This window comes from Gekko japonicus, unplaced genomic scaffold (assembly GCF_001447785.1).
Source record: "Gekko japonicus isolate JY-2015 unplaced genomic scaffold, Gekko_japonicus_V1.1 scaffold310, whole genome shotgun sequence".
NCBI lineage: Eukaryota > Metazoa > Chordata > Lepidosauria > Squamata > Gekkonidae > Gekko > Gekko japonicus.
This window is the reverse complement of record NW_015174851.1, coordinates 57,026-71,286: the sequence shown is the minus strand read 5'-3', so window position 1 is coordinate 71,286 and position 14,261 is coordinate 57,026. Positions and strand designations below refer to the sequence as shown.

The following is a 14,261-nucleotide window of genomic DNA, read 5'->3' as shown; positions in this document are numbered from 1 at the left end:
CTGCTTCTCCAGATGATGCAAACAATTTGTTGGAATCAGGTAGCTGTTTTCACCAGCATAACAGCAGTTATGGATGGCAGAATGGCACTTCCATTGGTGGAAGAATTGCAGCAATTTCCTCCGAACACTGCGACCCCACACTTTGAAACTATGCTGTTCCTGAGTGTCCTTTGACACCTAGAAACAGAATTTCAGGAGGCTCAGTGTGCTGCAATAGCAAGGAGGCAGAGACGTTCCACCCTGCAGGTTTTACTCTACTAGCAGGATTTAGGATCAGATCCGATGCTCCCAGTGGTTTACAAAATCGTTACCAGAAATGTAGGAAGTTACCAGCTAGTTACCAGCTTTTACAATGTTATAATGGGAATTTAAGAAGATCCTCCAGGTTCTCCAATGAACTGATCCCGGCCACTTTTGACAGAAGCTGAATAGGTTTTCATATATAGAGCTTTGGCCCAGAGCCCCAAATAAGGTTACCAGCCTGGAAATTTCCTGGAGTTACAATTGATCTCCAGATCACAGAGATCTCCAGATCTCCTGGAGAAAATGGCTGCTTCAGAATGTGAACTCAATGGCATTATATCCTGTGGAGGTCTCTCCCTTCCCAGGCTCCATCTCCCAAATCCCAGGAATTTCCTAACCTGGAATTAGCAACCCAAGGCTCTAATTGAAACAACCCCAGCAGCCATCTTTACAACAATTGTTTCTTCCAAGACACCACCAGGAGGCAGAGGGCCACACCTCCAAACATTAATTCTTTCTTAACTGTATCATTCTTTACCACACAGATAACTGCTGTTTAGATTTGCAGCACTGTCCTTCAGTGTAGAAGGGAGTGCCAACAACCAGCCAGCAAGTTGTATCCGAGGTTGCAGTCTATTTACTTCTTAAACTCAATGGGAACTAAGAATGCATCCCTTCATCTGCATAAACCTGCCATGGGTTCCAAATTTTTTGCTTCACAAAGACATCAACAGGGAAAGCAGCATTTATATAACATATATGTTCGTTTTCAGGCTGTCACCTATAATATTAAAGATCCTGTTTCTCCTAATTGCAAAATCCTAAAGTTATCCATTTGGCAGAATGCTAGAAAAGCAACCAGGTTCTACCACTGCAAAGCTGACTAGGAAAGGTAGCAGTAAGATCTTGGTGCAGATAGGACATTTCTCTGGTGTATCTGGCATGAAATATTTATTCTTATTCAGCTTCAGCCTCTCTTCAGCTATGTTGCTCAATGCATGTCAGGTTAATCATAGCCCTTGGGATTCTGTCCATTGCTAGGGGAGAGGTAAGCGCAAGAGAAATCTTAAGGCAATTTCTCTGGTAATGTAGCTGTCTTTCTTTAGAACGCCTGATAATGTCTGTCAGGCTGGGTTTTCTGTTCAGTGACAACCCTGCCAACAGCCAAGAAAATTTCACAGCTATGACTAAGTACACACTTTACCATTTCTCCATGCAACCACATATAGTACTAAATGTCTATACTTACACACCTTAGCTGGATATCATGTCACGAGCAGTGATCATCACTGATATATTTCCCAAATAATTAGATCCCTAAAACAAAGAGCAGTTCTGACTTTCCTGTACCTCATTGAAGCACAAGGCGTTTCAGAAAAGCCCAAGAGATATCATTGCTGAGTCAGAAACAGTAATCTCTATCATAGGAGGAACTTTGGTTTGGTGAACCTCCCAATATTTTGTGATTGGTCCCAGACCCCATGGCAGCCATTTTGTGGTGGTCCCCCCTCAATATTCTCAGCATTCCAAAAGTGCCCACAGGGTCAACAAGGCTGGGGATCCCTGCAACAGAGAGAAAGAATCTATTAAAAGTATCTAATTGCAAAAATAAAATAAAATGTAAAATAAATCCATTAAATAAATCCAGGCTCTCATATATTTTTGCCCTGCAATGCAAAATATTCTTCATCATATACATTTATGGTGTTACAAACCTCTCATGATCCTATGAACTCATGAAACTGCCTTGTACTTAATCAGACCATTAGTCCATCAGGGTCAGTATTGTCTGCTCAGACTGGCAGCAGCTTTCCAGGCTGTCTAGGTTCTCAGGCAGATGTCTCTCACACCATCTACTACCTTATCCTTTAAGCTGGAGATTGAACCAGGGACCTTCTACATGCCAAGCAGATGTTCTACCACTGAGCCACAGTCTTTTCCATAATCCTCATGCAGCAAGAATTTTAAATGGATGAGATGATCAATTTAGGGCTCTCAAGATCTCTCTAGGTCCGGTCAAATAACACTAATAACCAATTCCAGTTTCAAACATTTTTTTACCGAACAAAATGTTGTGACATGAACTGCTGTTAGGTCAGCTTAGCTAGACACAAGTCAATATATTTTATTCTCTGAGAGAAGAGTATTTTAGTAGCAACTATGGATGGGCACAAACCAGGAAAATGCAAACTGCAAACCATCACAAACTTTTAGGGGACGAATGAACTGATTCAGTTCACAAGGTTTGTGACCCAGTAGAATGCCACCTCCCGCATGCTAGAGAAACCAAATGCACACAGAATCTCCAGCTGAATCTCCTCTACCTGCCCTCCAAGTTTGGTGAGGATTGGATTTATGGGGTCCGAGTTACAGCCCCCCCAAAGGTGCCCCAGGAAAGTGCATTCTGAGGAAATGACAGCCTGTAAATCCAGTCCTCACCAAACTTGGAGGGTAGGTAGAGGAGAGTCAGCTGGAGATCCCCTGCAAGTGTAGTGTCTCTAGCTTGATTGGGATCCATTCTATTCACTCCTAAACCTCCTGAACCTGCACCTGTCAAAATGACCACCTGTCTGTCCAGACAGCCTGTCTGGAAATGTATCCATTCAAGAACCCTCCACGAACAGCTTAAAAATTCGTGGAAAGTTTGTGCTGGTTGACCTGCCACAAACTTCACTTTGCAGACCACAAACTGGCCAAAATTCCATCACAAACTTTAGTTCATGAGCCAGTTTGTGCCCATCCCTAGTAGCAACTACATTCTTTAAAAAGAGTTCAGTCTGAGGGGAATGGTATACCCAAAGCAATGTATAAATATGCTATTTCCATAAATTTTTAAACAATGCATATTTCTTAATTGCTTAATTCGATGTTTACTCCATTCCACTTCTAAAACTGAATGCTGTTTTATGAGGAGCTGCCTCAGTTTCAGTTTGACTAAGGAATCTGGGATATTACTTGGAAATGCAAGGATAGGTCTTATTTAGTTTAAGAAACTTATTTTATTCAAGGTTCCATATTCAGAAGTTTGTAAAATGTAGAATCAGGGAGGGAAAGCTCAGCTTCCAACCTTTTTAAGGCTAGCTGAATGAGGCAACCAAAATACTCACTCAAAAGTCTTAAAACATCCTGAATTGTTTGCTTTTATCTTGTGGTACAGATTAAGTAGGATTTTCATCTTACAGAAAAACAAAACTCCATTACTGAATGCTTTAAAGTTTTGATCCCGTGTCCATGAGTGGAGTGGGGGTGTTTCATCCTGAAGTCATTATTTTAGCGATAATTTATGACCCATTTACCATTATACACAGAAAACAATTCAACTTTTAAACACACATTTTAAGTCTACTTTTAAGAGGGACCTTAAAATCATATCCTAATGTAAAGTAGAATACACATACTGCGTAGTACAGTGGAAGCTTTATAGATCAGATACTATCCTATTGATAGAAAAATCAGTTTGGAAACAGACCCTTGCTTCACCTCTGGTAAGCCCATGAAACAAAAGATACACTCTCTGTAAGTACCAATGTTTATTCCTTTATCTCACCACCAATATACTATAAGCAAAAAAAGTCTTGCTCAGGAACTGAAATGTGTGATAACAAATCATAATCTGCTGCATTTCATTCAACACGTTTGCCCTAGAATTTCTGCCAAACATAGCCAATGAGCCCATGAAAGCCAAGTACAATCCTATTAAAGAAGTATTAAAATATGCCAGAATAAAGGAGCCATTGTTAGTGGGTTTATCCTTTCTGTAACCTGCTTGCTCAATTGTGAAATATTTTATTTGCTCCTCAGTTCTCCAGTTTAGCCAAGAGTATTTGCATATAATGTTGCTCCAATAGCCCAAAAAACTGATGGGCTGGTATTAGCTGGGATGATTTTGCCCTTATTTCAAACACTGGCACGCCCCCCCCCAGACAATGCTTCCAAGCTCCTGGAATCATTTTTTTTTTCCTGCTTCATTTATTATGGGTAATAACTTTGTTATGACTTGTGGCCACCACTTAAGATACAGAACAAATCTGTTTCTGCTGGCAAAAATATCTTTCCCACTAGATTTACTTTGAATTTTAATGTGTTTAATTTCATTGAGAGTGACTGGAGTCAATCAATTAGTTACATCACCCAAGTCAAAGCGTTTAGTTATTACAAGATAAATACAAGAAATAGCCTTATTTTGAATTTTAATGTGTTTAATTTCATTGAGAGTGACTGGAGTCAATCAATTAGTTACATCACCCAAGTCAAAACATTTAGTTATTACAAGATAAATACAAGAAATAGTCTTATTTTCATTAAAAGGGTTGTTTATTGGTGGACCTTCCATGAGGGATTTGATCCTCCAGAAAAGATTGTGGAAGGGGTTGACAGAGGTGATCTGTCCCAGACTTCCCCTCTTCCTGCAGCCTGTTGTTTGTCCCCCAAATCCTCTTTGTGGATTGGAGGACCCTTGCAAGCAAAACACACTGCAGTACAGGGGCTCCAGTGTGGCTGGGGAAAATGGGATGAAATCACCTTCTCCTCCTCCTTCTGTAGTGGCTTGTTATCAGTGGCAGAAGCAATTTCACTGGACTTCTCCCTCCTCGTTGCAACCCTTCATACTTGGATAGCAATTCCTACGGGACTTGATGTGCAGCAATTCCTCCGGGACTTGATGCCTTTTATGTCAGTGGAGTCCATGTTGCTTCATATGGGATACAACAGTCATGTTTATTTACCTGTTACATTGGGTTTCCTGCAGTCAACATGTAGCATCTGACTGGAGAATGTGCTGACCCAAATAACTGTGGGCGCCAGACAGCTCTAGAAAGGAGGATATTTATTGTACAAGTAAAAAGTCCCCCACTTTTTGCACAAAGCTTCCTCAGGAGAATCTGCAATATCTTCTCTCTCCTGCCTTCCAAGAATTTTTCTTTCTCCTCTTCCATACAGCCCTAAGAATGGAATAAGCTGTGTTGTTTTAAATTGTTGCTCTTTTTAATAGGTTACTTTGTAACCTTTGATTTTTAATATATTTTGTATTTGGCACTTAAATTCTTCTTATAATATTCTTATTATGGGAAATCATTTCTTATAATTGTGTATTGTGTACTGCAGATTCCCCTGAAGAAGCTGCGTGCAAAATGTGTAGTAAACTTTTCATTTGTACGAAATATTTGTCTTCATTTGTTCCACCAATTCTTTTGCCTATTTTTTTTCTCTCTGACTGGTGTGGCACTTCTGTATTCTCTTGGCTCCCCAGAATCAATGAATGTTCAGGAATGTACATTTGCCTCCACACTTTAGGTCTGTACTGTAGGACACACCAGTGCCTTACTCCTTAAGGAAATGGAAATAGTATGCAACATATTTCTCCTGCTCAGCATTAGGATGATTGTATCTGTAGGTGAAACTGCTGGTGGGTTGTTCAGCTGCACACATTTTATATCGGGGATCCCACTGGATGTCAGTGTAACCTGCAGAGTAGATGATCCAGCCAGTTCTTTCACCCCTTCACAATTACTGTTTTATAGTTTAATCAGGATGCTAGAGTTCTGTGGCCTGGTATTATCAGCCACAGATTTTAATTGGGCTGTAAAAGCAGCAGTTAAACTATATACTCCATTGTAAATTATTTTCACTTCAGACATTTTGCATCTGTACATCAAAGCTTCCTGTTTCTTTCTTTCAGGGTATGAGATAGGCTTGAGAAGGTAGGGTGGGTGAGCTGTCAGAACAGATTAATGTTTTCCTTTACTCTCTCTTGCCCTAAGAAAATAATTGATGGGTGCTTCAAGGATTAAGAAATCAACCTAATTTGTTATAAATAACTTTCTCATCATATTAATCTAACAGAATTGGGTTTGCTAAGCAAGTCTTAAGCCTTCACTGCTTAGATTATTCTTAGCTCCACAACATTTTCAAATTTACTGATTTTAATGCAAAACTGATTGTCACTCTTGTCCTATATATTTTATTTACTCCAGGCTACAGCTTTTCAAATATCAGCATCCAATAATTCCCTCAGTTTAAATTTCAAAAGAATAGCAAAAAAATACACAGATGGGATAAATTACTCATATAGTGCTGAGCCTTTTGTTCCCTGAAAACAGATCACTCCAAGGACAATGATGTCTTTAACACTGCCAGCCGCGAAGACTTAGCCTAACAGGATTTTAGAACATTAAATCTGCCCACACAAAAGAAATCAGACTAAGAAGTATCTGTCAGTTGCAAGTCCCAGATCTGGTTTATTTAAAAAGCAATAAATACACAAAGAAGCACAAAATAAATTGCACGGGTGTGTGTAAACAAACTGTACAATAACCGAACCAAGTTCAGGAAGGATTGCTGAAAAAGACTTCAAGAAGCAAAATGCTGGTCATCCTGAGTGGGAAATAAGTGAAGGAAGGGGAAGGTGCTTAGAAGCACTTGCGGTGAACAATTGATGGACCAGCTTCATCATATTCCTGTTTACTGATCCACATCTGCTGGAAAGTTGAGAGAGATGCTAAGATGGAGCCACCAATCCAGACAGAGTATTTCCGCTCAGGAGGGGCAATGATCTAAAGGGAGAAAAAGTAACAAGGCTTTCAGATGAAGCTACACCAGCATGGTCTTTCTAGTCAATATTACTTTGCTTACATTATACTTTTTAAATTAATGGTTTCCCATTTGTCACAGATTTTTTTGAGCTTTCATAAATTACCGTGTGACCTTGCTCTGACTAATTTCCATTTGGGGACAGGAAACCTGCCCTCTCACCTTGATTTTCATGGTGCTAGGAGCCAAAGCAGTGATTTCTTTTTGCATACGATCAGCAATTCCAGGGTACATGGTAGTACCACCTGACAGTACATTGTTGGCATACAGATCTTTGCGGATGTCAATGTCACATTTCATGATACTGTTATAGGTTGTTTCATGAATACCAGCAGATTCCATTCCTAGAAAAGGAAAGAAAATTGATCAGGAATTGAAAGACAAATGATTTAGAAGAAAGGTCAACATGTTAAACATCGTTAGTCAGATCACAAAGACAAGTCCAAACATAAGACACGTTTTCTGTCATGAAGAATTTGGCATCAAATATGGAAAAGCTGATGCTTCCAGCCAGGTTAAATTACAAATAGACAGCTTGTTTGATAACACAATGACCAGAAGATGTGATACAATGCCTTTCCTTACCCTGCAATCCCCCTGTTGTAACACAGAGATTTATGTTTGTGTACTACACCTTAAGTCTACATAGGTATGATTATGCAAAACCTGTCCAGATCTGGGGACCTTGGAAACAGAACAACTGTGATCACAGAAACTGCAGCTGTCTTTACCCTTGACCAACTGGTTCATTGTTCACGCAAGCCCACTCAGAGAAAAGGCTGAGGCTTCTTCCATGGGCAATGGCCACATGGTATGAACCAGTCCTTTGGCAGTGTGTTGACTGGATGGATACACAACACATGTGCACATAAATTTATACACTGATGTGACAGCACAGTACAGTTTTAAGAACAGAGTTAATTTGATTTAAAGTGCTACAGTCCAAGCAAGCAAAGCTTTCAAGACCATAGCTTGCATGCAGTCTTAAAGGCCTAGAGGAGAATGTTAGCAATTGCCTTTGAAAGGGGAGAAATGCAGGGGTCACATTTATGAAGGCAACAGATGATGAAGTTATGAGCATGGCTTAGCTGTAAACATGAGGACAAAATGAATCAGGAATAAGTATTCAGGAGGATTACATTCCAGTGTCTTAGTTGACAGGTGGCTTCTTTAAGAGGACTGAAACTTGATCTTTAACAAGGTAACAGCTGATGAACAGCTGCATTTAACACAGAAGGCTTATACTATAAACACTTGCTGCACCCATCAGACTTATTTGGCAAAGCAGAGATACAAGATTATGATCTCAGCCATGTCAGTGGTTGGTTTTAGGAGATATGAACCTACATAAGCCTTTTTGGATCCTCAAATCAACTCTGGAATAGTTACAGGGTGCTGTTCTCAGGCAAAGCCAATGCATTGCCATAATTCATGTTGCCTCAAACTCTAAGTGTGCCTCAAGTACAGAAAACATGTGTGGCTGAATTAGGATGTCCACACCAGCAATTTGGGGGGGGGGGGAATACTGGTCAATCAAAACCATAACAAGAAGCAAGCAGAACTTAATCTTTGAGAAGGATGTTCCATTCCTTTAGATGGAACCTGTTATTAATCACAGAATAGATTCCACATAATTAAAGGTGCTATTCTGAATTTCAGTAGCAGAAGACAAAGATATTTTAATAGTCCTACACTTAAAATATATTCAAGGTAATTGTGAACCAGAAAAGGTATTTTAAGAGCAACTGTTGTGATTATGTTGGTTTATTCCTTACAATATGACACCTTGCTCTTTAATGCAGGGAGGTTTTTTGCATGTATACGGCACATATATTGGGTCTAGGGATGCCAGCCTCCAGAAAGGACCTGGGGATCCTCTGGAATTACAGCCCGTCTCCAGGCTACAGAGATCAGTTCCCCTGGAGAAAATGGATGCTTTGGAGGGTGGACTGTTTGGCATTGTACCTCGCTAAAGCCCTGTCCTCCCCAGTCTCCATCCCAAATCTCCAGGAATTTCCTAACCTGGATCTGGCAACCCTGCCCCCCATCCCCACCGGTGGCCTAGGGGGACCCAGCAACCTTAATTGGGGCACAGGCCCATCATGTAGGATTCCCAACAATCTGCAGGGGGGGTGTCCTGTCCCTTTAACAGGTTTACTATGTAGATATTAGCAGCTGAAGCTTTTCCTGATATGATAAATAAAATTCCATTAAGCCTCTATGAAAGAAGCAGGACTTTTTGTTTATCCAGGCTTTTGGCAACCCTACTATTATAAGAATAATCACTTAGGAGACAGAACAAAGAACCTGACCAGAGAAATAATCACACATGTTCTTAAACACAAGGGTGAGGTAGATACTTTCCCTCATCTCTGGGGCTAAATGGCACCCATGCCATAATTAATAATTTTGCCGATGGAGAGGAGCCTCACAGAGCTGGAAAATTTAATTTAATTTAGAAGACAGATAAAGAGGATAAAGTTGTTAAGTATCAGAGGTACATGTCCATCAAGGCAGACCAAATAATTCTTCTAGATACAAAAGCACCCTACAGAAAGCAAAATCAGTTGATGCAGGATATTAGCTACCAGAGGAGATCTTTCTGTACTGAAAAGAGAACTCTGGAGTAGCTGGCAGCCAGTGCATGTCACGTGTTACATTTCTCTACTTTAGAAACTTTAGAAAAATTAAAGGACTTATATTTCACACTTTAGTGCCAACACTGTGCTAGACACTATCTAAAACATAGAAACAAGGCATTCTCCATCTAGAAAGCTTATAATCCCTTATTAAATGGTCACCTAATATGCTAAATGCTAATCATGACATATATACTGGGTTCTGGGCTGGCAAATTCCTGGAGATGTGGACCCTAGGGAGGACAGGGTTTGGGGAATGGAAAAAGGTAAGCAGGGTAGAATGCCATAGAGTCCACTTTCCAAATCAGACATTTTCCCCAAGGGAACTGATCTCTGTAGTCTGGGCAGATCAATTGTCATTCCAGGAGATCTCCAGGCCTCACCAGGAGGTTGGCAAATATGTAAAGTCACTGTAAAATGATGCTTGGCCATGTTCCTAAGGTTTCTGAGGGATTCTGTGATACAGTAAACTTAATATTGGGCCATCTGTTGCATGTACAAGACCACTTACCGATAAAAGATGGTTGGAAGAGTGTTTCTGGGCAGCGGAAACGCTCATTCCCAATTGTGATAACCTGACCATCGGGCAATTCATAGCTCTTTTCCAGAGAAGAAGAAGAAGCTGCAGTAGCCATTTCATTCTCAAAATCCAAAGCAACGTAGCATAACTTCTCCTTAATATCACGGACAATTTCACGTTCAGCTGCAGAGATAAACCCAGAAACTCATGGCATGACAAAGGAAACTGAGGCCGTGAAGGAAATCAGTAAGAACGCTTTTAGAAAACTGATACCATTTTTTCCTTGAGCTGCTGATTTAACATGCCCTTAAAAAGGCTTTCAGGGTGTACAAGAGTGTGTGGGGGGGGGTACTCCCAGAGATCATTCCCAGGGTCTGGGGAGAGTGATTGGAGAAACTGGGCCAGTCCAAATCTGAGAGATACAGATGAAAGCCACTGTTACACAGTCGTTAGAGTGTCAGACTAGGACCCGGGACAACTGAGTTTTAATCCCCACTGCCATGGAATCTTGTTAGGCGATGGCTGTGGGCCTCTTACAATGCTTTCAGTTTTATGTGATTTGGGTTTTAGCATTCTTATGTGTTAGTAATGTGAATGAACTTGCATTTTTAAATACTGAAATACTATAAATATATTTGATGTGAAATGTACTTGTTTTATAATAAGCAGATGAGCACATGAAGCTACCTTATACTGAGTCAGATCATTGATCTATCATGGTCAGTACTGTCTACTCTGACCTGCAGTGGCTCTCCAGGGTCTCAGGCACAGAGGTCTTTCACATCATGGACTACCTTGATCCTTTTGCCTGGAGATGTCAGGAATTAAACTTGGGGCTCTCTACATACAAAGCAACACTCTACCACTGAGCCCCAGACCCTCTTTTTATTTATACACGCAGCTGAATTTCTAAGGTGAGATACGTATTTAGTGTTCAATATTTCAGTGCTGAGTCTGCATATGCATACCACAGACCATTATTTTAGTCAACTAATGACACCTTTAGATGGGACCCCTGAGGTTCAGAAAAAATAGACCACCCTGTTTCAGAGTGAATCTGAAGTGTACTCACCAGTTGTCACAAAGGAATAGCCACGTTCAGTCAGGATCTTCATGAGGTAGTCAGTGAGATCTCTGCCCGCCAGATCTAGACGCATGATGGCATGAGGCAGAGCATAGCCTTCATAGATAGGGACATTGTGTGTCACACCATCTCCCGAATCAAGGACAATGCCTGTGAAACAAAAATGACTGAAACTGGCTGTCTATAAACTGTGTAGGTGTTCCATAAAATAACAGTTCAACAGAACAGAGTATACATCCACAACTGAGACTCTTGTTAGGTATATATCCAATCATACACTTCTAGAATTTAAATTTAACACAAAAGTACAAAGGAGTGATTTTTGTGTACAGGAAGGAAGGTTGTCCATTCTGAAACTAAAGGGGAGAGACTGTTTAGAAGAGCAGCCAGTTGCCTTATTACCTGTAGTACGCCCAGATGCATAGAGGGAGAGAACAGCTTGGATGGCCACATACATGGCTGGCACGTTGAAAGTTTCAAACATAATTTGGGTCATCTTTTCACGATTCGCTTTGGGATTCAGAGGGGCCTCTGTGAGCAGAGTGGGGTGTTCTTCAGGGGCAACGCGCAGTTCATTATAGAAAGTATGATGCCAGATTTTTTCCATATCATCCCAGTTAGTGATAATCCCATGTTCAATGGGATATTTCAAAGTCAGAATACCTCTCTTGCTCTGAGCTTCATCACCCACATAGGAGTCTTTCTGGCCCATACCAACCATAACACCCTGGAGGGCAGAAGAGACAGAGAGAAAAAAAATAACACTGTGCCCCAACATCATGAGTCAGTGTAGTACAAAGGACTTGGACACAAGACAAGCAGAGAAAAGTCTGTCCCAAAAACTGATTGACTATGAAAAGTCTGCATTTACTGAGTTATTGAAATTCATTGGTAGCATGCTGCTTTCAAAAACACTTAATTCATTTTGTAAGAAGGTTTTTTGTCTTCTTTGGTCTGGTTATTTAACAAATGTAAACTGTGTGAATTTAAGGCACATTTGCACTTCCCCTCTCAAACAGCAGGTGTTTACTCCAGCAGTAAATACATCTAATTCTCATTTACGAATTTAAGAATCTGCGGATTCTTAAATTCAGAGACTGGTGGCATGAACGGACAAGACAGATCTTTCTAAGAAAATATCCTGGGTTTGCACAAAAATCTGAAATCTTTAAAATGTGGAGGATTAAACCCACAAAATAATAGAAACAGCATCTGTAGGTTTAAGAAACAGATCCTTCAGAGGCTGTTGTTAGGCAACCACAACAATACTGGCAGACATCTAGCTTTGGTTTCTGTCAGTAAAAGGCAGGTGGAGGCAACCACGGGGTGTCTTTTTATCATATAACTTGCATGACTTACCTCGACCTGGCTGCTTGCTACAGTCCAATAGCAGCCATCCCATAACAGTTTGTTTTCTGCAATGGTTAGAGTTTCAGACTAGGATGTGAGAGACAGGTTCCAATCCCTACTCTGCCATGGAATCTTGGCCAGTCACATACTCAGGCCCAGACCGTCATAGACAAATTTTAGGCACTTGCCTAGAGCGCCCCTGCTGGCGAGTGGCAGAATGGCATGCTGCCACCCGGCCCCTTCCCTCCCTTCCCTCCCTCGCCTCAAAGCCCTGCCTGTGCACGCTGCTCCGCTTGTCGCCTGGCTGCCTGTGTGCCTCAGTGCCTGTGCAGCCAGTGCACAGTCAGTGCTCCTCCTTCATCATCGCTTGCTGCTGGCCTGCCCGGCCTGGCCGGGCCCCACCCACCAAACAAAAGCCCTGCAGCTGTGCACTGCTTCGCTCGCGCATGTGCTGCACACACCACCCGTCAGCCACCCACTGCTGCTCTCCCACCTGCCCAGTTGTGAATTTTGAAGGAGTCTGCGCCCCCGGCCCCTGGAATTTAAGGTTGGTTGGGCACAGCTGTGAGGGAGAGCCTCCCCCCCCCCCAGATGAAAGGGGCTCCTCCAGACGCCAGGGCCGGCCTCGCCTTCCCCCGCCCCTCCTGCCCTAGGAATGTAATAAAAGGAAGGACAGGATTGCCCATTGGAAACAATGGGAGATGCTTGAAGGCCCATTGGAAATAATCGGAGCCAGGTATGCCAATTGACTTGCATGAGCTCCATTGAAATATGTTACAGTACAAGTAGAGTTGCAAAGAAAATGTGGAATGGATTTTCCATTAGGGTCTCTGGTCCAAAATAGACTACACTGGGACTGGAATGACAGGTCTCAGCTTCGAATGACAGCCCCTAGGGAAACAGAAGTGTTCTGGGACTGAAATTAGAGTTCCCCAGAGTGGAATGACAGCCCCAGAGGGTAGTAGAAGTGTTCTGGAACTGGAATGAGAGGCCCCAGAGTGGAATGACAGGAGTGTTCTGTGACTAAAATGAGAGACCACAGAGTGGAATGATAGTGCCTGGGTAGCAAAAGTGTTCTGGGAATGGGCTCCATTGAAATACATTACAGTACAAGTAGAGTTGCAAAAAAATGTGGAATGGATTTTCCAATAGGGTCTCTGGGCCAAAATAGACTACTCTGGGACTGGAATGACAGGCCCCAGCTTTGAATGACAGCCCCTAGAGACAGCAGGAGTATTCTGAGACTGGAATGACAAGCCCCAGAGTGGAACTGACAATGGAGGAGGTGGCTCACATCAACCTCACGGAAAGGGAACATGGAGGTCAGGAAGGGAGCAGAACCGGACACTGCAACAGGTGGAAGGACAAGTGCAAGATTTATAACTGACAATGGAGGAGATGGCTCACATCAACCTCATGAATCTGTAAGGAAACTAAGGAGCTGAAGGGCAGGATAATTACTGAGATGGGGCTGATTTGACAATAGGTACACACATTCCAGAAATATTTAAATGTAAAGTGTTTCACTCTACAGTTTGCAAATTCAGTTGCACAAAACTGCCTCTACATCCAAAGTCACTCATTCCACTCTAGGGGCTGTCATTCCATTCCCAGAACACTCCTGCTATCCCGAGCTGCTGTCATTCCACCTTGCAGCCTGTCATTCCATCCCCAGAATATTCCTGCTACTTCCAGGGGCTGTCATTCCACTCTGGGGCCTGTCATTCCATTCCCGGAACACTTCTCCTACCCCCAGGGGCTGTCATTCCACTCTGTGGACTCTCATTCCAGTCCCAGAACACATCTGCTAGCCCCAGGGGCTGTCATTCCACTCTGT

At 42.0% G+C, this 14,261-nt stretch overlaps 1 protein-coding gene across 2 annotated transcripts in view; it reads right to left on the bottom strand.

Annotated features, from left to right (window-relative positions):
* Positions 1-6,460: 6,460 nt before the first annotated feature.
* LOC107121602 (actin, alpha cardiac muscle 1) overlaps positions 6,461-14,261 on the bottom strand; it is a 12,620-nt gene continuing 4,819 nt past the window's right edge. For both annotated transcript variants that reach the window (XM_015424541.1, XM_015424540.1), the window contains exons 3-7: positions 11,477-11,801; positions 11,063-11,224; positions 9,982-10,173; positions 6,994-7,175; positions 6,461-6,794 (exon numbers count right to left, since the gene is read on the bottom strand). In XM_015424541.1, the coding sequence (XP_015280027.1) occupies positions 6,651-6,794; positions 6,994-7,175; positions 9,982-10,173; positions 11,063-11,224; positions 11,477-11,801 (1,005 nt within the window). In that variant the 3' untranslated portion in view covers positions 6,461-6,650. The remainder of the gene's footprint in view (positions 6,795-6,993; positions 7,176-9,981; positions 10,174-11,062; positions 11,225-11,476; positions 11,802-14,261) is intronic.